We start from the raw sequence: 23,814 nt of genomic DNA on the forward strand, positions 1-23,814 counted from the left end.
TAAAAAGCAATTTAGCAATGCAGTTCAAGAGTCTTAAAAATATTCATATCCTTTCACACAGTGATTCCACTTCTAGGAATCTGTTCTAAAGAAATAATCTGAAACGTGTACAAAACTTAAGATAAACAAACACAAAAAGTATTGCAGAGGGATTTGTAAATAGCCTAAATATCTAAAGATGGGAGAATGAAATTATTATACATCCATAAAAAAGAATATTTTTGTAGGTCAGGCCCTGAATCCAGGTAAAAGAATATTTTTTAAGACAGACAGACAGATGAGATGGATAGACAGATAGATAGATAGATAGATAGATAGATAGATAGATAGATAAATAGGCCAACACAGAAAGAGTAACAGACAGCCAAATTATGAGGGAATTCCCATTCACAATTGCTACAAAGATAATAAAATACCTAGGAATACAACTAACAAAGGATGTAAAGGACCTCTTCAAGGAGAACTACAAACCACTGCTCAAGAAAATAAGGGAAGACACAAACAGATGGAGAAATATTCCATGCTCATGGTTAGGAAGAATCAATATCATGAAAATGGCCATACTGCCCAAAGTAATTTATAGATTCAACACTATCCCCATCAAGCTACCAATGACCTTCTTCACAGACCTGGAAAAAACCACCTTAAACTTCATGCAGAACCAAAAGAGAGCATGCATAGCCAAGACAATCCTAAGCAAAAAGAACAAAGCCGGAGGCATCACATTACCTAATTTCAAACTATACTACAAGGCTACAGTAATCAAAACAGCATGGTATTGGTACCAAAACAGAGATATAGACCAACAGAACAGAACAGAGGCCCTGGAGGCAATGCCACACATCTACAACCATCTGATCTTTGATAAACCTAACAAAAACAAGGAATGGGGAAAGGATTCCCTGTTTAATAAATGGTGTTGGGAAAACTGGCTAGCCATGTGCAGAAAGCAGAAACTGGACCCCTTCCTGACACCTTACACTAAAATTAACTCCAGATGGATTAAAGACTTAAATATAAGACCTAACACCATAAAAACCCTAAAAGAAAACCTAGGCAAAACCATTCTGGACATAGACATAGGCAAGGACTTCATGACTAAAACACCAAGAGCATTGGCAACAAAAGCCAAAATAGACAAATGGGACCTCATTAAACTCCAGAGCTTCTGTACAGCAAAAGAAACAATCATTAGAGTGAACCGGCAACCAACAGAATGGGAAAAAATTTTTGCAATCTTCCCGTCTGACAAAGGGTTACTATCCAGAGTCTACAAAGAACTAAAACAGATTTACAAGAAAAAGCAAACAAACCCATCCAAAAGTGGGAGAAGGATATGAGCAGACATTTTTCAAAAGAAGATATATATGAGGCCAACAAACATAAGAAAAAATGCTCACCATCACTGATTATTAGAGAAATCAAAACCACATTGAGATACCACCTCACCCCAGTTAGAATGGTGATCATTAAAAAATCTGGAAACAGCAGATGTTGGAGAGGATGTGGAGAAACAGGAACACTTTTACACTGTTGGTGGGAGTGTAAACTAGTTCAACCATTGTGGAAGACAGTGTGGCTCTTCCTCAAAGACCTATAAATAGAAATTCCATTTGACCCAGCAATCTCATTACTGGGTATATACCCAAAGGATTATAAATCATTCTATTATAAAGACACATGCACACGTATGTTCATAGCGGCACCGTCTACAATAGCAAAGACCTGGAACCAACCCAAATGCCCATTGACGATAGACTGGATAAGGAAAATGTGGCACATATACACCACGGGATACTATGCAGCCATAAAAAATGATGTGTTTGTGTCCTTTGTAGGGACATGGACGAATTTGGAAACCATCATTCTCAGCAAACTGACACAAGAACAGAAAATCAAACACCACGTTCTCATTCATAGGCAGGTGATTAACAAGGAGAACACATGGACACAGGGACGGGAGCATCATACACTGCGGTCTGTTGTGGGGGGCAAGGGAGGGACAACAGGGTGGGTGGGGAGGTCGGGGAGGAATAATATGGGGAGAAATGCCAGATGTAGGTGACAGGGGGATGGAGGCAGCAAACCACATTGCAAGGTGTGTACCTATGCAACAATTCTGCACGATCTGCACATGTACCCCGGAACCTAAAGTACAATTTAAAAAAAGAACAACAAAAAATATTTCTTTTGTAATCAAGGAAAAAATATTACTTTAAGTTACATTGCCTTATGTAAAAGAGCAGTTTACTTGAAGAAAAATCCATTCTAAGACAATCAATTTCCATTATAAAATAGGGATTTTCAAAAGAGGGTGGAAAACCAGTTGATTTATTGAAGAAATGAGAAAGACCTCCATGAAGCAAGTAGAGATTACTACTAACAATTTCATTTCAGTGTGTGTGCTGCCCAACACTTCAGAGGGAATGGCACTTTGATTATCAGAGGACCAGACAGTTGACAAAGTTGATTGGGGGACTGCTAAAGAGCCAGAATTTCAGAAAGAAAATGCCTTTATTGACACATTCGTTCCAGTTACCAAAGCATAGGGAAATGTCACATGCTACAGAAATGGGATCTCAAAATTATGTCCCTTTCAGAAAAAAAAAAATACATTTGCTGCTGAAATAAAACATGCCCCATCTGGCTAACATTTGGCGATTTGCTTTCAATCCACATTGCTACAAACACACTTGACAGTTCCCAGGATAACTGACGGGAGTGTCAAGGCATAAGTAAAACTGAAATCTTAATTCTGAGTGGAACTCGAGGAGATTTTCTGATGCTCCCACAGGCTTAGATGCAGTGTTTTGGGTTAAAGTGTTAATGTGCTTGAATATATACATGCATAAGTAAGTAAATAAAAAGTGAGCTTATTGTATATATGATGTAACAGTTCAAAGTCTTATGAGAAAATGTAAGTCTACATGTGTGATGGAAGTGACAAGTGCTGTGGCAGGTCAGTCTCCAAGAGAGCTGTATGAATATATATTTGAGAGAACCTTCATTTCAGAGCAAGCTAGAGGGAAGTGGGGCTTGGGATTTCAGAACCCCAGATGGGGGTGGAGGATTCTAGGCTTTTAGGCTATGAGCTCAGAACCAGGAAAATCTGATAGGCAGTTTCTAAGTGGCAATGGTGAGGTAAAAAGATAAACAGGCCTAAGAAGCCAGGCCAAGGGGCTAATCTAGTGATTGAGAGGAAAACTAAATGAAGACTGCAAAATCATGGAGGGGCCTGGAGGGCAGACTGAAGGTGGAATGTGGATGTAGAGGCAAATGTCTGGGACACTCTTTGCTCAGGGAAGGAGCCAGTTGGGAGAGTGGTAGAAATTGAAATACAGAGTTTGGAGGCTTTTTTTATTTTTAAAGAGAAAAATAGTTCCATATAAAAAGAATGGCATGAGCAATAACATGGAGGAGACAAAATAACCACAGCAAAATTATGGTAAATATGACTCTAAGTTCATGTATTCCATCAAAAATATTTTTTGCAAATGCCTGCTCTATACCAACCACTGTGCAGATACTAAACATAAGCAATCATGATCCCTACCCTGATGGAAACAAGCAATACACTAAGAAACAAATACACAATTGCATGCTGATAGATACTATAAAAAATAATGCCTAAAGAAAATGAGCATTTGTTGGATGGTCAAGGAAGGCTTCTCCGAGCAGATATCAGACATGCTTTCCTGGCAGTGACAAGTTGTACAAAGGCCTTGAAACAAAAAAACAAAAACAAAAAAGGAAGAATAAAAGAAAGGAAAAGCTTTGGGATATTAGAGCATTCTCCTCAAATGTAAGTCACACATCCCATCAAAAAAATGTTTTTGAACAAGTACCTTCAATATGTGTATATTTATTTATCTTTAAACTATATACAAGTATTATTTTACATACTTGTTATTTCACTATAAAACATTGAAAGATAGAAAATTTAAAGGACAAGATAAAAAATATAAATGAAAGTTCTAATATTTTCTTCCTCCTATATTACAGTAGATGGTCACACCTACACAGAAGTGAGCACACTCACCTTTCACAGCATTGGTAGAGCCAGTGAACAAAGGGGAGAGTGGAAACTGGAGAGTCCATCTGGGGATTTCTGTCCTGGCCTTTTAGACCATGGCAAGGAGCTTAGATTTTATTGCAGTCTGTGGAAAGCCACAGAAGAGTTTTGAGCAGCAGTTTCTTAGTCCATTTGGGCTGCTATAACAAAATACTATTAACTGGGGGCTTATAAACAACAGAAATGTATTTCTCACAGTTCTGGAGGCTGGGAAGCCCAAGATCAAGGCAGATTCAGTGTCTGGTGCAGGCCCAGTTTCTGGCTCATAGATGTTGCCCTAATGCTGTGTCCTCATATGGTTGAAGGGACAAGTGATCTCTCTTGGGCCTCTTTAATAAGGCACTAATCCCATTCATGAGGACTCCATCCCCAAGACTTAATACCTCCCAAAGGCCTCCCCTCCCAATGCTGTCAACTTGTGGGATAGCATTTCAGTGTATGAATTTGGTGGTGGTAGGGGGACATAAGCCTTCAGTCCATTGCAACCAGCTTGTTTTCAAAAGATCATTCAGTCTGCTGAGTGGGGACTAGATTGGAAAGGAACAAAAGTAAAATTAAGGGGATCACAAAAAAAGACTATTGCTAATTCAGGTGAGAGAAGAGGGTAGCTTAAACATGGATGATCCTGCTAGAGATGGAAATAAATGACAATTCAATATAACTTTTGGAGGTAAAAGTAACATAACAAGCTAATGAATGGCATGTAAGTGTGAGGGGGAAGTAAGGAATCAAGGCTGATGTCAAGTTTCTGGCATGGTGGTATTATTTATTAAGGTGGATAAAACAAAGAAAATGAGCTCTGGGGATGGGCAAGTGAGTGAAGGTGGGCGCTGGGATGGAAGACTTTCAGACATCTGAATGTGAAGTTTCAAACACCTGCCGGATGTCCCAGTGGAATTGTTTTTTAGATAATTGGACATTCAACTGTGAAGTGACTTAGACCAGGAATATAGATGAGGATATCATCAGCATACAGATGATGAAAACCATGGGAAGACTGAAGCAATCTAGGAAGAGAGTTTAGATAGGAAACAGTCCCAGTTTAGGACTGCATCCAGACAGCAACTAAGAGACAAAAGAACCTCAGAAAGTGTAGAGGGCATCACAGGTATCAAGAGCGTGTCCAAGAAGGAGAGAGAAAGGAATTGTATGGGATGTAGTAGCCAAATGAAGGTAAGTGTGCATTCAACTGGGCAATTTGGAAAGACAGTTTTAATAGAGTTTTAAGGGTAAGGTAAGAACACAAGTAGGTGGAAGAACGAGAAGGAAAGAAGAAGGAAACATAGCATATGTAGAGAGCTGTTTTAAGCAGTTTGGTGCTGAATAGGTTGGTAAGTAGAGGGATTATAGAGATGGGTAAAAATGGAAGCCTTCAGAACCTGTTTGTAAATTGCTGGGATGATGCAGTAGGGAGGGTGAGACTGATGAAACAGATGAAAGAAGAGATGATTGCATACAGAACCAGATCAATTAGTACATTTGATAGTGAAAAGAAGAATGCATTTTTTTATAGCCTTTAAATTTTTTCAGTAAAATACGAGGTGAGGCCATCAGCTGAAAGTGAGGTAGGGAAAGCGTGGGGTGGAAGGTAGGAGATTTGAGGAAGGAGAAGGTTTGAAATTAAATGCTCAGAGAAAGGACCACGAGCTTCCTAGAGAAATACAACAGAGTGATCAGGCAGTGAGGAGCATCCAGATGGGACCTGAGGTTATGGATCTAGAGTAAGGCAGAGATCTGATTTTCTCCAGCTCCAATCCACTGTTCAGGTACTGTGATGGAATTCATCCAGGCTTGGATTTTTGTCTCTTGGTTGAGTGGTAATAAAATACTGAAGTGTTTCAAGATCTGTATCTGAGAAGATGGAGGGCAAAGATGCAGACCAAAAGAAGAAAATTTTAAATGCTGAAAAGGGAAGCATCTACACAGGAGAAAACCAATTTGGGAAACAGAAAGATTATTTTTAGAGTGGCAGGGGGCAAAAAACAAAAACCGACAAACAAAAAAAAACAGTTATTTCCTGAGTGAAGAAAACGATGGATTTGTACTGAGTTTCTCTTTATAAGAACCCTCTGCTTCTCCTTAAAGCCCCAACTGACACTCTACTCCTCCTCTCAGAAAAACAGAATAAGTACACCCACCAAGCAGCTGGCCAAGGTTAGGACAACAGCTGCAGGAGCAAGATGAGGTTAACTGACCCTGGCTGTGTTTACAGCATGCGCCGTGGATAAAGCTTGCAATGCTAGGTAACACCGGGAGAGTTTTCAGCTTAAGCACAAGATGGATTTTTATCACAGTTTATGTAGTATAAGTAGACTCACACTTTCCACCAGAGCCATGATAATTCATCTGGGATTAATATGAGTAACATAAGAGGAGAGGTTCACATGTGAAGAGTTCTTGAGAGAAATGACATGACCCTTAGAGACTTTTACAAGCATGACTTTTATTGATGCCTTAGGACCACTGAGTTTGGAAGTTCGGCCAAATTCTAAACTTTGCCTCCCTAAATACTATTTCTACCTTCATTTGGATTCACTTCTTTCCCTTAACAGGTATACATCACCCATTATATTAAGTGATTGCACATGATTTTGTAAAGGCATTGAACCTAAGTGATAGTTCTATTTACTATTAAGAAACAGGTTTCTTTTAATTGTTATACACTGGTCTGTTGTTTTATAGTCTTTCTTTTAAATTCTCTTATCTCCTTTAGAAAATTATTACCTTTACTCTTGGCTAATTAATATACACTATTCATAACTCCCTAACCACTGTCCACCTACACTGTACTTACTGTACGTATACTTTTTAACAAATTTAAATTGACAGAGAAATGTTTTCTTAGTTTCGTTGGAATCCTGGTTTATCACACGTATTATATTCCTTTCATATTTCGCAAGCCAGACTGTCCTATAATGAAGCATGTCAATTTTACATTTGTGAACATTTCTTCACAGTTAGCCAGATGTTCTGCATCAAGGAAATTTTTTAAAAAATTTAGAAAATAGTTAATGAAATAACTATTCCTGGGGGAGCAGAGGTATGCAATCCCTCTGCAACGTCTGTTCTAATCCAATAGTGATTAGGTTCTTTTCTTAAATAATCAGTGCATGAGTAAAATCCTTTTCTTTTTCTTTTGCTGCTATCATGGATATTGTGTGAATGACAACAAACGCTGGACACTATATTATTAGAATAAATAGCACTTCTTTTTGTGCAACAAGAAAGAGTGATAACTGAAAACTCAGGATCTGGGTTTGAATCCTGCCTCTACCACCTACTTACCAGCGCTTTGCCTAACTCCTCTGTGCCTCACCTTCTCTACCTGCAAAGTCCAGAAAATAACAGTGACCTCTTCACAGGGATATTATGAGATTTAAAAAACATAACACATGTAAAGCCCATGGAGCAGTGATTGCCATATAGTAAGAGCTCAATAAACAGTAGCTAGTCCTATTTTATTGCACCCTTTCTTCGAGACCTCTCCAAACAAAATGAATGACTCCCCTCCCATAACCTTTCATGTAGATGTAAATAAAGATGTCAACAACAGCAGAATCATTTAATTTTAATGTCTTTATGCCTCTCATAGGCTGTGGGATCAGGCTCTTCCCATTCATGTCTGCATGTCCCAACACCTATCATGGCATCATGGCCTGAGGCAAAGCAGCTACTCAGTAAATGTTTTTAGACTTTATATTCGCAGTTATGACAAAGATTTCTCTCTTTTTTTTTTTTTTTTTTTTTTTTGGAGACAAGACCTCACTCTGTTGCCCAGGCTGGAGAGCAGTGGCACACTGATGGCTCACTGCAGCCTCGACCTCCCAGGCTCAATCAGCCCTCTTACCTCAGCCTCCCTAGTAGCTGGCACTACAGGCGCCCAACACCACACCTGGCTAATTTTTGTATTTTTTGTAGAAGCAAGGTTTCATCATTTTGCCCAGGCTGATCTCAAACTCCTGGACTCAAGCGATCCACCCACCTCGGCTGACCAAAGGGCTGGGACTATAGGTGTGAGCCACTGTGTTTGGCCAGGTTTCATCTTTTGAGAATGACTTATTTTCGCAAATAGCCCAAAATTTATCTGAGCCCATGTGTACTATAAAAAGAGACTACTCAAACTGAATAATAAATTTCCTGGTTAAGGTTAGCTAGTTAATTAGTTAATTAAAATAGTTAATTAGTTAGTTAAAATAATAAATTTCCAAGTTAAAAGTTACTAAAGTAATGAACATTATTTTCTTGTGTGGCTCACAAATATACACTGGAAACAATTACAAAATACATTTCTAAAAATGTTTTGACCAGAGGCTGTGTCACTAAAATGTGAGTATGCACACTTAATGCTCATTTCAAATAGAAACATTGGTTTTGACCTTAAAAAATCATAGCAATTTAGATATCTCAATTCTAGACATACCAAGGAAGAGAACAGTCAGTGCTACAATTAGATTTTTAGAGTCCTGAAAGTTTCTAAAAACTAGAAACTTTGGCATAAAAATTTGGTTGTAGGGACATATTATCCTTTCTCTCTTAAGGATTCCATGAATATGGAGTAATTTCTATGTTCTTTTTAATTCGGTAAACAAATATTTCCTAGAATCTAATTATTTTCCATACATTTTTATATTTTTACCCTATATTCAATGTAATTTTGGGTTTGTTGCCTCATTCTTGGGTCTGCTAATTTCTTCTGCCAACAGACAGTCTGCTTTGTAACCAACCCAAAGTCTTCATGCTGCATGCAATCCCCTTTCTCTGTGGTCTTTCACTAGAACTGAGAATAGCCTTAGATCACCACACACTCTAGTGCTGGTTTCATGGAGTAGTTCTCAGATCTAGTTTATGCAAGAGTCCCTGGGGAGCTTGTTGAAAATGTAAGTTCCTAGGGACTCTGCAGATTTTGCCAATGATATTTGCTAGGGTAGGCCTGTGGCTCTGCATCTTGACAAGTTATCCTGGTAGTTCTAGGGCAGGAGGTCCCACAGCCTCTCTGAAAAAACACCAAAACAGAGGCAAAGGCAACTGAGACCCAGCTGACTTAGTTTGAGTCACATCACCACCACAGACATGCTCTGGAAACTGGGCAAGTCATTAATCTACACCATTTGTGGGTGTAGATATCTTTGTGGCTCTGCCCTGAATTTTTTTCAATTTTTTGCCTCCTCAGCAAGAACTGAGTTCTATGGTCTAAGTCTGATCAGGGCCCGAGTACCTCATTATCGTCCTGTGCGTGTGTCTAATTATTCCCTGAATGAGTACACAACATTGCACCTTTTCACTTCAGCCTCATTAGAGTGCTCCATTGGCCCACCTTGTTATTTCCCATCTCTTCACTAATGTCCCTTTTTTCTGCTTCTCCTTTCAGTCTTCACATCTTCTTGTGCCTATTTCTTTCTTCATCGTATTAAATCCTTCCTTTTATGCTTGTCGTTATTTCCTCCTTTCTACACAACTCATTACACTCCTCCATCTGTGAACTTCATTATGCCATCCCATTTTTGTCTCATCACATCCTCATCATGCACATGTTATTAGCTCCTCCATTCATGCTTAGTACCGCATTCTTTCTCTCTGCTTCTTATCTACCACAACCTGCCCTTCCACCCTCCCCTTTTAATGCTCCCGTTTGTAAATCACATTACACTCCCATGCCTTTACCATTACACTTATCTATTTATGCATTTCATTGCACCATTACCCATGCACATTTTCTGTGCATTTCTATTTGAACATCTCATTATGGCCTCATCAAGCATGTGCATGTCATTATTCCCCTTTGAAATGTTCATGTCCACATCACATTACATCTCTTTATGTTTGCAGCTCATTAAATCCAGTGATTCTAGGTTTGACAATAAACTAACAAAAACAGACAGATAAGTATCTTACTTGATTTTAGAAAACGAAATGTGTTTCTCAGGCACCTAACATTAGTGTTTCTTAAAGAAGTCATTCATTTCAGGAAGATTTACATATATTTACCTAGCCGAGAAACAAAAAACACTGTATTTTACATGCATAATAAGGAGCTTCTTATTTTGCTTTATTTGAATTATCATCATTGTCACTACTTTTTTTGAGATGGGGGTCTTGCTATGTTGCCAAGGCTGGTCTCAAATTCCTGAGATCAAGCAATCTGCCCACCTCAGCCTCCCAATGTACTAGGATTATAGGAGTGAGCCACTGTGCCGGCCATTATCACCACTTTTTATTATTTCTCCACAGTTTAGAAAGTAGTACAATTATCCATGAATAGATTGTGGCAAAAAGTCACTGAAAGAGACAGGTTAGGAATCAAAGTCATTTTACAGTGTGAGAAGTGCATAAAAAAGCAAAGAGAAATTAAAATATTTTCCCAAGAACTGCCAGTGAATGGTAGTGGCAGGGCTCAAACTCTGATCATCTGACGCCAAAACCTATATTCTTCATTCTGTACCACTCAGTAGAAAAACTATTTCTAAGTATCCTCTCTGCCACTTAGCCCATGCTGTGATAATTCCCTAAGATAGAACTCGGTGTCAGCATGCTTTGTTTTCTAAAACAAAATAGAACATATATGAAACACTTTGTATTTTGGACCTGTTCCTTTATCTCCAAGTTTGAAGAGCTAAAAGTTAAAAGAAACTGCAACACGGAGCCTTCTAACAAGAATAAGTGCAAAAATCAGGAGAAAGGCTTTCACCTCCAAGGCCACCCTCACACAAGTAAAATAGGAACTCCTCTATAGAACGTTTGAGGAATACCAAGGAAGCCCCCCCCACACACACAGAACCTTTCTTCCTCACAGATTCTGACCCTTGCTAGTCTCTTTGCTTCACTGAACTGTGTTCTCTGCCTCATTTTTATTTTTCATCAAATTATGAAATAGCTCATAAATTCAGAAAAGTACAGAAATATGACACCCATTCCTGCCACAAGATAGATGTTTACATTTCTTCCATAGTTGCATCAGATATCTCCCTTTACAAAAAGAAATTGTCACAAATACTCTACTGAGGTTGGTATATATTATTTTCATGAATGTTTTTGTATTATTGCTTTAAATTTTTACCTAAATATTATCAGATTCCACATACCTTTTGCAATGTGATTTCTGCACTTAATATTATGGGTTTTTTTTGTTGTTTTTTTTTTTCCTTTGGTGGTTTTTCTTTTTCTTTCTTTCTTTTTTTTTTTTTTTTGGTGTTTTTCTCTTGTTGCCCAGGCTGGAGTGCAATGGCATGATCTCTGCTCACCGCAACCTCCACCTCCCAGGTTTAAGCAATTCTCCTGTCTCAGCCTCCTGAGTACCTGAGATTACAGGCATGCGCCACCACGCTTGGCTAATTTTGTATTTTTAGTAGAGATGGGGTTTCTCCATGTTGGTCAGGTTGGTCTTGAACTCTTGACCTTAGGTGATCCACCTGCTTCGGCCTCCCAAAGTGCTGAGATTACAGGTGTGACCCACCGTGCCCAGTACAATGTTATGTTTTTTTTTAAAATATATCTGTTCAGATATGTAGAACTAGCTCATTCATTTCAGCATCTATAAAATTTTCCACCATGTAAATAGACCATAATTTACTTGACCCCGGGAGGCAGAGTTTGCTGTGAGTAACCTGTTGCCCAGGCTGGAGTGTGCAGTGACCTAAACACCTCACTGCAACCTCTGCCTCCCAGGTTCAAGCAATTCTCCAGCCTCAGTCTCCTGGGAAGCTGGGATTACAGGTGTGTGCCACCACATTCAGCTAATTTTTAAGTTTTTAGTAGAGGCGGGGTTTCAACATGTTGACCAGGCTAATCTCCAACCCCTGACCTCGAGTGATCCACCCACCTTGGCCTCGCAACATACTGGGATTACAGGCATGAGCCACTATGCCTAGCCAACCATAGTTTACTTTATCTAGTTCTCTACTGAGTAGTGGTTCAACTTTCTTAAACTGCTTCCATCACTATTACTTCAACAGTGGTTAGTTCTCTCCTCTGTGAAGTGACTAAATGGAGACATTTAAAATTCCAGCATCATGGGAAGTAATACATTCTCTCTAAGTCCATCATAGAGTCAGTTTTATCTCCTCTGTAACTATTCCAAGTAGTAAACATGTCAACAAAATGATACCTCTTTTTCTTTTTTCAAGACAGGGTCTTGCTCTGTTGCCGAGGCTGGAGTACAGTGGTGCCATCATAGCTCACTGCAGGCATGAACTCCTGGTTTTAAGTGATCCTTCTACCTCAGCCTCCTGGGTAGCTTGAAGAGCAATTTGGTAGAACGTAGTGAAATTGAGGATATGATTAATGTTAAATTTTTAATGTCTCATACAAACAAGGTTTCTGGGGCATAACAGATTATTATTATTTACTTGGCAACAAATAATCTCCTAAATTTCCTTTTGCCTCAGTTGTTAGCCCTGGGGCAACATGATGAGAACTAGACATCATCTTACACATCCTAGGATCTGTACTGTAGGCCAGGAACCTTGACAATATGAATTTGGGTATTTACATGGAGGTGGAACAGCTGTCCATGAAAGGAGGGAACAAAAATCTTTGCTCCTTGGGAAGGGATCTGGGTTGCTACTTTTACCCTTTAGAATGTAAACAAATCCCTCCAGGGGAAAGAGAAGACTAATGTCTCCACCTGACAACCCAAGCTCCAATATCCTAGTTCTCATCCCCATCTTAAAACATAAACATATCTCCGGGAAAATAAATCTCTCTAGATGGTCTTTCACTTTCTAATTAGTCATAAATTCACTTCTAAAGCTTGTTTTTCTAGCCCAGGTCCCAAGTTTCAGGAAAATTTGTTCAAAAAGCCCTAACTGTGCAGAAACACAAAAATATTTTTACAGCCCTACCATTAATACACTATGACACAGCAATTCCACTCCTGAGTGATTATCACAGAAAAATTTTTGCTCACATCCACAAGGGGACACGTATAAGAATATTCATTGTTACATCCCTGTGTAAATGCAGGGGCAGGGGCACGCTTGGTGTCCACACTAGGGAAATGGTGAGGTGAAATGTGATGGGTGGTAGATGCACACCATGAAATCGCTGTGCAGCTGTAGAGGCAACAGTTATCTAAATACACACTCAATATCATGTAGAGATCTTGATTGTGACAAACAAGAAACCAAATAGGATCCACAGCATAACATCATTTGCAAAAATGAGAAATAAACATTACTAGATACTTTTCAAGAATACGCATCTGTTCTAAGACATATATCAAACTCAAAAAGTGAGTATTTATAGAAAGGGGAGGCTGGAGAAACAGTCTGAAAATGAAAGTGGTATCAAATAAAGGAAAAAAAATAAAATTATGAGAATAAGAGAAGCACCTTGCCTCCAACCAAATAACCTGCATGGCTAGGAGCATGGTTTTCCTGCTATCTGATTTCCAAAGGAAGAAAAAAGAGCCTCTCCAAATTAACTCTTTAATATCAGCATCCTCTGTAGTGTAGTACTACATAATAGATTTAACAAATAGTACTACGTATTTGTTGAATGTAGGTGACAGTCATCAGTTAGAAAAAAAAATCACTGCAGTTATTTGCTTTGCATCATGAAAGGAGAACGTGTAGGTGCTGGCTATAATTGCCAAAAGTTCTATGATTACATTTTACTGCTGACACCACTATAAAAAATGTTAAAGTTTTCTTGACATTTTGAACATTGGTAGTATTTTGACTTTGCTCCCACTTTTATAAAAATAATTTGCTGGTTTTAAAGAACTGAAGTTTCAAAGAAATTGGATTTGTAAAAAAGATAATTGTGGTTTTATCAAACATTTATAAAACTTGTTATATAGCTTTATGCAATTTGCCGCCTTTATTTTCTACTCAATTCATATACTTCCATTAGATTTTTCATAAATCGCTTTACTTAAACTCTTGTCGCATTAACTGCCAATATCCTGTAGTCAGATTATTTTTTCATGATTTTTAGATGAGTGTGATTTTGGCCAATTTGGCTTTTTTAATTTTATTATATTTGCTGTTCTTAAAGTGTTCTTCAAAACTTCCCTCTGAAATGAATCAAACATAGTGTTTTCTTCCAGTCACTTGGAGCCAGACCCATAGAATTGCCATGATTTGCCAAGAAGAAATTCTGTTCTTCCTAACACACAGAAACTCAAAGGATAGAAATATAAGTTTATTTAATGACCTGTATTGATAGTGAGGAGTTTGCCACATTGGCCTCATATAGTCACATTTACCTCAAGTTGCCTTACTAATTTGGCATAGAATATGAGAACCAATGGGACATAACACATGCGTGGCATCCATGTTGAACACTGAAATGCACTATGAATCCCTCCACATCAGTGCCCTGCTGCCTCTGCTTAAAGTCTGCTCCCTACATGGCCCACCTCCCTCCCCATCCACCCGAGCCTTCTGCCAAGCTTCACATTGGGCACAGTAAGCTCGATTTTCAAACCTCATCTCTTCTTGCCGTATTGCACAATTTGGAATAATAACATCTCTGATATTTAAAAATCATATTTTGTCATATGAAATGAAACTTTTTCTTTTTTCTTTTTTTTTTAGATGGAGTCTTACTCTGTTGCCCAGGCTGCAGTGCAGTGGCAGGATCTCAGCTCACTGCAACCTCTGCCTCCTGGGTTCAAGGAATTCTTGTGCCTCAGCCTCCCAAGTGGCTGGGATGACAGGTGCCTGCCACCACGCCTGGCTAATTTTTGTATTTTTAAGTAGAGATGAGGTTTCACCATGTTGGCCAGGCTGATCTCCAACTCCTGACCTCAAGGGATCTACCTGCTTCAGCCTCCCAAAGTGCTGGGATTACAGGTGTGAGCCACCACACCTGGCCTCTTGAAACCAAACTATTGTGGAAAAGAATGAGCATATGAACATGGAGACTGACAAATTTCTCAAATACCAATTAATGGACACAGATTAGCCATCCCCTCTCAAGGATACAGGATTAATTTTACAATAAGTACACACCAGAGTAACTTGGGGAGCTTGTATAAAAATGCAGATGGGGTGCAGTGGCTCAGGACTTCTAATCACAACACTCTGGGAGGCCGAGGTAGGAGGACTGTTTGAACCCAAGCATCCAAGACTAGCCTGGGCAACATAGCGAGACTTCATCTCTACTAAAAGTCAAAAAAATAATAATAATAATTGGGCATCATGGCACACGCTTGTAGTCCTAGCTACTCGGGAGGCTGAGGTAGAAGGATTACTTGAGCCAGGGAGGCTGAGGCTGCAGTGAGCTATAACTACACCACTGCAGTACAGCCTTGGCAACAGAGCAATATCCTGTCTCAATAAGTTAATTAAGTAAATAAAATAAAAATGCAGGTGTCCAGGTTCCACCACAAATTCATCAGGCTAGGCTTTCAGGGACAAAAAGTGTATAGAATATTTGTAACAAATTTCCCAAGGATTCCTGATGCCAATACCAACTGAGAATTAACAATCTGGAAACACTGAGGGTCTTGAGAACAAGTAGTCAACATGCTATATTGAGGAATTAAACATCATTCTTCAATAATTAACACATTATTCTAAAACCTTGTTAAATAAAATGAATTCCTGTAATACCCACAGATGTGCAGATATATATATATATATATATATATATATATAACAAATGTATTCTGGAAAGTCTTTTTTTTTCCCATTTATTTATTTTATTGCATTTTACATTTTGGGGTACATGTGAAGAACATGCAAAATTGTTGCATAGGAACACACGTGGCAGTGTGATTTGCTGCCTTCCTCCCCATCACCTACATCTGGCATTTCTCCCCTTGCTATCTCTCCCCAGCTTCCCACCCCCCACCCTCCCTCCCCTATTTCCCCCCAACTGACCCCAGTGTGTAGTGCTCCCCTCCCTGTGTCCATGTGTTCTCATTGTTCAACACCCGCCTATGAGTGAGAACATGCGGTGTTTGATCTTCTGCTCTTAGTAGCCCTTAGTACATATTCAATGAAGTATTATGCATTTTTACTAATTGATGCACATAGCTCTTATTATTGATGCACATTAAGACTTTCCAGAAGTCTTAATGGTCATAGTTGAATAGACATGAACATTAAAAACCTAAATGCTACTGTGATATAAATTAAAGATAAGAGCTATGTGCATCAATTAGTAAAAATGCATAATACTTCATTGAATATGTACTAAGGGCTATACTAAGTATTTGAAGAAGCTGCAAAATAATATGGAAGTCAATCTTCCTGGTAAGAGCTTTAATCCAGTTGAGAGCAAAAAACATCACACCAGAAGAAGCTTGGTAACAATCACACCTCATAAATGAAGCTGTATTCAGTTTCCTCTGTGAGGAATTCTGCAGACCCAATGAATTACCTTCTCACTTGGACTGATGACTATGTCTCCTTCATCGGTTTATCCATGGTTTCTGATACAGGTGCCATGAATACTGTGTTATATAAATTGAATCCAATAGTAATATTTTTCACAAGTTGAAAGACATAAAAAAATAAACTGTGCCATGGATATTCTTTAAAGTCTCTTTTGCTAGTTTATGCCTGTAACAATTTAAGACAATATAAAGATCAATCGCTAATTATATTCTCTCACTAAGCTTATTTCACATCCTGGACTCTGTATCATTAGAGTATGTGCACTAGAAATAACTATACAAACATAAACATTATTATTGTGTGAAAATATTTGGGATTTAAAAAAAAATCTTGTTTATATTTCTTGAAAGATACTTGAAATATGTGCCTAGAGTCACCCTGTTAACCACAGGCACACAGAGCACATGAGGCAATCCTATGTTTTGTATCTGTGCTCAAATAGCTTTAGGACAGAATTTAAATGTGCCAAAACCCAAAGTTCTTCCAGATGTATGCTTTCACTGATTTCTGGAAAATTGCTTCACAGTACCCTCTCAAAGTACATAGACCACATTATAAGATCCAGGGGATACTATGCACTTTTACAAAATCCATTGTGTTGACTCATGCTGCCATTTTCAGTGAAACGACGTTGTAAATATTCTCTCATCTTTCTTTGCTGCCTGGCTTAGACTTATTATAGTTTTTCAAATTCCTACCCTCATTAATGACTTTTTTCTAAAACTAGAGAAATGCTCATTTAGCCAAATGTTTAAAAATATTATTTTTCCCTCCAGTGACTTTTGACCTTCTTAAATTAAATGATGTTTGTCAGGAATATCCTTCTTAGTACATGCCTACTATGAATATATATCCTTTTTTTTTTTACATCAATGAAAATAATTTGAACTTCAACATTCTTTGTGTTTTATTGAGGCCTGATTTGTAGTGTACTTGGGAGAATGTGACTCCTCTAAATGGAATCATCACTTTCATGGAAAACTGGGCAAAAGGATGTCACTTTTCTTTCCTCTTCATGGCACACTCTCAGTATTAGTTTTCAATAATGCATAGCAAATTAGCACAAACCAAGCAATATCAAACAACACATACTTATTATCTCAGTATCAGAGGGTCAGGACGTCAGCTGTAACTTAGCTGGGTCCTCCACTCAGGGTCTTACAAGGCTACAATCAAGGTATTGGCTAGGCTGTGTTTTCATTTGGAGGTTCAAATGTGTAGGGTCTGCTTTCAAACTCATTCTGATTGTTGGCTGGAATCATTTCCTTGCAGCTGTAGGACTGATGACTTTGAACTCTTACTGGCAACCAGCTAAAAGCCTTCTTTAAGACCCTAAAGGCCACCCATGGTCCCTGTAGTTCATAATGTGGCAATTCGCTTCTTCAAGCACAGCAAGAGGGTCTCCCTAAGCATCTGCTAGCAAGACGGTTCTGTGTGTGTGTGTGTGTGTGTGTGTGTGTGTGTATAATAACAATCCCCTTTGACACGTGTGTGTGTGTGTGTGTGTGTGTGTGTGTGTATAACAATCCCCTTTGACACATTCTTGGTCAGAAGCAAATCATAGGTCCTTCCCACACACAGGGGATGGGAGTATGCAAACAGATGAACACCACAAGGTGAAAATTACTGGAGATCACCTTAGGGTCTGTCTGCCACAATCCCATTAGAACTGAAAAATACTCAGACAGTGACATAGAGTTAGATATGAGTTATTTTTATCACGTTTCCTGAGTCTAGTTATCTTAAAGAAAGTTTGTAATTCTCTAAACAAATCTATTTCTGTTCTCCTGTTTTAAAAAAATAGAAGTCATACAGCAATTCTTGGTCAAGGCCTGGGAATCTACAGGACCCAAAAGGGCAAAGAAGGTTAAGTAGGAGAGAGAACTACTGACCTCAAGCACATTTAAGAGGCTAAAGTTCCAAAAATCTAGGTATCACTGGTTGTTGGTTTGTGTTTGCTTGTTTTGTGATTTATTTTGCTTTCATTTTTCACAAATTTTGGAAACTATATGTGTTTCATCTGTCTTTCCATTCAAAGTTTGCTATTGTCACCAACTTCAAAGTTCATACAACTACCATGGATAGCCTTTAGCACAACACCTAAATCCTCTGAAGAGGTAAGCCTGCTTTTGGCTTCAGAACTTGAACACAGGAATGTAGCTTACCATCTGTCTGAAACTTTTAAAGTAACTTTTTTTCCAAGACAAATGTGGATTATAGGCAACAACCTGGGACATATCTGGTCTCAGAACCGGAAAATAAAGGACCCCTTAAGTATTATTTTAAGCACTTTGTTTGCTAGTAGTGTTTGTGGTAAATGAAAAATTGATCCTTAATTGTGTGGGAAAGAGCAAAGTGATCTGCATGCCAATGGCCAAGTACAGACTTCAGAGACTTGGCAGTTTTGAAACTGATATTTATGAACATCTGCTTTTCCCCCATACATTTTAATATGGATCATATCCTTTGAAACTCACAAAACTCCCAGGTGCTTCAGTCTTTATCTTGGAAAACATACTTTTAAAAAAAGTTTTCTTTTTTTCTGTTGAGCATATTCAAAATCATTTTTGTCAAAACAATATTCCTAGATATACAGCACCTGTAGGAATGCCTGCAATATGGTATTAAAGGTTAGCAAGCCAAAATGCTGCAATCACCATGTCAAGTCTCCAAAATGTCCAACCTCAGAGTACAAGCCATAATAGTCTTAATAAAGGATGCTGAAAAGTATTCATTTCTAGGCCCAGGGTATGCCTTTTGTTATTACACAAATATTTGTTTAGTGCTTGCTATGTGATAGGCACTTTTAGGTCCCAGGGTTATAGGTACCAAGGTTTTAGCAGCCAACACAACAGACAAAATCCCTGTCTTCGTTGTGTTTATGTTCCTGGGTGTGTAAATGTTTTTTAAAAATTCCCTTTAAATTTTTGTAATACCTTTTATATAGTTCATTAGTGAAAAAAAAAAAAAAGCTTTGTGCTGGTTCTACAAACCAGTGCTAATCCATTAATGATGCTGGATTGAATTCTGGGGGTATTCTGAAAAAAAAAAAAAAAAAAAGATATGTTTCTGTTCTCAGTGAACTCATAGTTGGACATACTGCTCACCTCTGTCAAGAAATTTAGAACTGAGAATCAGGAGCTTTGGGATGCAATCTGGGTAGCCACTTGATCATTCTCTATTTGATCCCTTATAATCAGTGAAAACAGTGCCTATGTCCCTCAGCCCTTGAAATTTCCAAGAACTGTTCCTATACGGAGAGAAGATAAGAGTATGTAGGCTAGAGGAAAGGAAATAAAATCACAGCTCAACAAGAGTACAAACATGTTAGTTGGCCGGGTAGCAAGAACATTAAGTCCCTCTTAGGAGGAGGAACCTTTTAAGAGCACAGTTTCTGGCCATCCTATATCAAAGAATACAAGTCATTTACATAATAGGAAAGCCTCAAGAGGACAGTAGAGCTATTTAATTTGGTTAGGCTAATAATTTTCCATCCATTTACAGTCTAACAGAACCTCTCTCCCCTGCCCCTTAAAGAGGAACACATTGGCGCAGTGCCACAGAGCACATAAAACATGGGTAGTCTTCTTGGAGTGTCAAGTCTACTAAACCATTTGGAGGAAAGTTAACAAATTTATTGATATATAATTTAAGGCATTATCTTCCATTAAAACCAATGAAGGGCAGGCACAGTGGCTCATGCCGGCAATTCCAGCTTTTTGGGAGGCCAGGGCAGGTGGATCACTTGAGGTCAGGAGTTGGAGACCACCCTGGCCAACAAAGCGAAACCCCGTCTCTACTAAGAATACAAAAATCAGCCGGGTGTGGTGGCAGGCACCTGTAATCCCAGCTTCTCAGGAGGCTGAGTCACAAGAATAACTTGAACCCAGGAGGTGAAGGTTGCATTGAGCCAAGATCGCACCACTGCACTCCAACCTGGGCAACAGTGTGAGACTCTGCCTCAGGAAAAAAAAAAAAAAATCAATGCAGCTATATTATGGAATGAAATCAAAATTTGTGTATACTTTTAGGATAAAGCATAAGACTAAACAGTACTGGAGCCAAGGGCTAAGGGATTAATCGCACCCCCACATTTTCCATCAGCCCCCTGTAACGCCAATAAAATAAATATTATACACACACACACACATATAATTTTTTTTTTTTTTTTTTGGAGAAGAGATTTCACTCTGTTACCCAGCTGGAGTACAGTGGTCCGATTTCACCTCACTGCAACCTCTGCTTCACAAGCTCAAGCTATCCTCTCACCTTAGCCTCCTGAGTAGCTGGGACCACAGGCATGCACCACCATATCTAGCTAATGTTTTTGTGTTTTTAGTAGAGACAAGATTTTGCCATGTTGCCCAGGCTAGTCTTGAACTTTTGAGTTCAAGCAATCTGCCTGCCTTGGCCTCCCAGAGTGCTGGGATTACAGGCATGAGCCACCAGACCCGGCCAACAATATTTTTTTATTTGGATCACTGGTTCTCAATTTTATATAAAATGCAAATCCTCCAGCAGCATTTCTTCTAACCACATTGCCATTTGGATATCCCTTCTTTTTAGAAAATCTGGAGCCACTACTAGACGCAAGAAAATTCTGGGCCATTTCAGGCTCTGACACGTCAATCCTGACACTCAGCCCTGGGGCCTGTGCTCACTCCCACTGCATTTATGAATACCGTCATGGAAAAGTTTGAGCTGAAAGCTTTTTTTAAGGCTGGCCAAAAGAAATTGTTTTTTAATGCTGTCTCTTAGTCCTTAGCACTGAGATTAAGCATTGACCATCCTGATCCACATCCCTTTTTCCAGTCTCTGAGTGTTAGGTAGTAGGCAAAGCGGCTTATGTTCTTTGTGCTTTGTGTTTCTGAAACAGGATCTGGACCAGGTACAGCTCCATCTGGAAGAAGTGAGGTTCTTTGACGTGTTTGGCTTCAGCGAAACAGCAGGAGCATGGCAATGCTTCATGTGCAACAACCCTGAAAAAGCAACTGGTAAGAGACCCCTACCTGCTGCTAAGAATGATTTGTTCCTCTTGGATTTACAGGGATCTATCTGCCCATTGTTCTAGGTGGCCTTCTTCTTGCATAAACATCCCCAGTTGTATAATGCACAATCATGTCCCTGTTTTGTGCTGAGAATGGCATCTCACCAAAGGGGTCATAGGAAAAAGGGAAAACTTTGGCAGGGGGAGGATGAAAAAAAAATCCCTTAACTATATGTGGTTATCAAAGAAGCAGTATGAGCCATTTTTCCCTAAAAGTGTTCTTCATTTCAACCAGATGACCCTGAGGGTTAGAGAGAAAAAAAGTGTTCTGTCAAGGTGTGTTCCTTAAGGAAATGAGCCCACACTAAATGAGTGAATCAGCACACAGATCATATTATCTCATGTAATCCCTAACACTGTTGCTTGATGATTAAACTGTGTAAAAAGTGAAGCATTAAAAGAGTAAGAAATTATCTGAGAAATAACCTTGTAGCTGGTTATTCACCCTTCTACTTCCTTTCTGCTGCTCAAGGAATTTGGTCTACTGACCTTGCCTAAAAATAATTGTTAGCAAATACAAGTCATGCCCTATGCTAAATATATCGAATACCTTATCTCATTTAATCAATCCTTGCAATAATCTTATGAGGAAAATACTGATATTATCTCTGCTTTACTGATGAGTAAACTGAGACACAGAGAGATATGGTAACGCCCAAGGTCACAAACATAAATTAACAGCAGCAGAATTTGAACCCAGCCTGACTCTAGAACCTATGCTCTTAAGCATTTCACCATACTGCCTCCTGGATACACTTGGCTCAATCTGACCAGTGGAGACAGGTTGCTAATAAGGCTATGTCCAAAAAGTTATGCTGTCATTGGAAGTGAAATATTTCATCGCTAATGTGCCCTTTGAGAGGAGAGAGCTCTCAATGTAGTCACGGCTCAGGAACCATAGTTTGGACCACGAAAGCAGTGTTAAAAGATTCTTGAACACAAAGCCACTTTGTACATGAGCCATTCTCTAGAAAGCCATTGATTATACCACCTGTACTCAGTCCTTTAATTTTAGGATTTTATGCATCTTAAAGATTACCCATTGTGGCAAGTCTGTCCTCTTGTTAACTGCCAAGATGTTGAGGCTGACTCGAAAAAGTATGTTTATTTGGCCAGATGGAGATGTGCAGGGCTCTCGGAGAAGTGCCAATTAAAATGTATTACCCCACGGAAAAGGGGTGGATGGCAGAAGCTGGCGGTTAGGATGCCAGCCTTTGTAAAGCACAGATTGTTGGCTGATTACAGAGTCTGGATTCAGCTGACGCCAGAGTGAACACCCCAATTTTTTAAAAGTTAATTCAAACAAATAAGGAATTGGGGAATTGACTGTCTCCATTATAAAACTTTCTAATTAGACCTTATTTCATATATGAAGAAGACAGAGCATAAAAGAAACTTTATTTGAGAGCTAGTAAAATAAGGTATTATCTTATATTGAGAGGCCCTGAAGAGTTTTCACTCCAAGTAAGCTGAGTCCTTAGTTCAATAAATATTTAATCATATCTGGTCAAGGAAGGCCTCAGAAAAAGGGCTGAAAGTTAAAAACACAAAAAGTGTTCCTTTAATATATATTTTCTCAAATTCACTGCCATGCTCTTGAAAAGAACGTTCTGCACATTCACTCTTTCTTATTTGTGTTCCTCACAGTTAAATATAAACTGAGAACATATAGCAATAAAAATTCAAGCAAGACCAAATATTTTAGAGCAGAACATATTGAATCAAAATGTTTGGCCCTGAAAACTTCAGCGGGTTTGGATTTCTTTGCTCATTTCCTTTTATTACATGAAAGAGGATTTGAGTTTGAGAAAAGTCCTATTTTAAACTGTGTATGTGTGTTTTTTTTTTTTTTTTTTTTTTTTTTCACTGAAACCCTTGACTCCCTGGATAGTTTATATAGGTTGTTGATTTCATCTTCTTTTTTATGTAAGCATATAAATTATATATTTAATCTTAGTGAAAGGTCTAACATAATACTATTGCCAAATATATTACTCATAGAGACAGTATTTGCATTCAAATTCTGCTTAAATTCAAAGTTTAAAGATGAGACATAACAACAAATACTTTATTAGTCATGCACAGTTAGCATATTACTTGCATCTAATTTTTCATTTATGAAAAGTATGTTTGCTGCATTAGTTGAGTGTCTTCTACACACTGACCATTGGGATAGAAATATGAATAAGATACAATGTATCTGCTCTAAAAGAAATTAATAATTCAGTTAGGGCCAAAAGGTGTATTTGAGAAAATCTAGTGTACTTCTTTCATGATTTTAGTATGCTATATTTGTTGAGTGAGTGAATGAATGAATGTTTAATATTTTAAAATCGCAATGTCAAATATTC

At 38.5% G+C, this 23,814-nt stretch overlaps 1 protein-coding gene across 5 annotated transcripts in view; it reads left to right on the top strand.

The window, feature by feature from the left end:
- Positions 1-23,814, top strand: part of VEPH1 (ventricular zone expressed PH domain containing 1) — a 227,372-nt gene that overhangs the window by 173,047 nt on the left and 30,511 nt on the right. For all 5 annotated transcript variants that reach the window (XM_032262452.1, XM_032262461.1, XM_032262468.1 and 2 more), the window contains one exon: positions 21,293-21,410. In XM_032262452.1, the coding sequence (XP_032118343.1) occupies positions 21,293-21,410 (118 nt within the window). The remainder of the gene's footprint in view (positions 1-21,292; positions 21,411-23,814) is intronic.

Source organism: Sapajus apella, unplaced genomic scaffold (genome assembly GCF_009761245.1).
Source record: "Sapajus apella isolate SASKATOON/1434 unplaced genomic scaffold, GSC_monkey_1.0 scaffold4, whole genome shotgun sequence".
Taxonomy (NCBI): domain Eukaryota; kingdom Metazoa; phylum Chordata; class Mammalia; order Primates; family Cebidae; genus Sapajus; species Sapajus apella.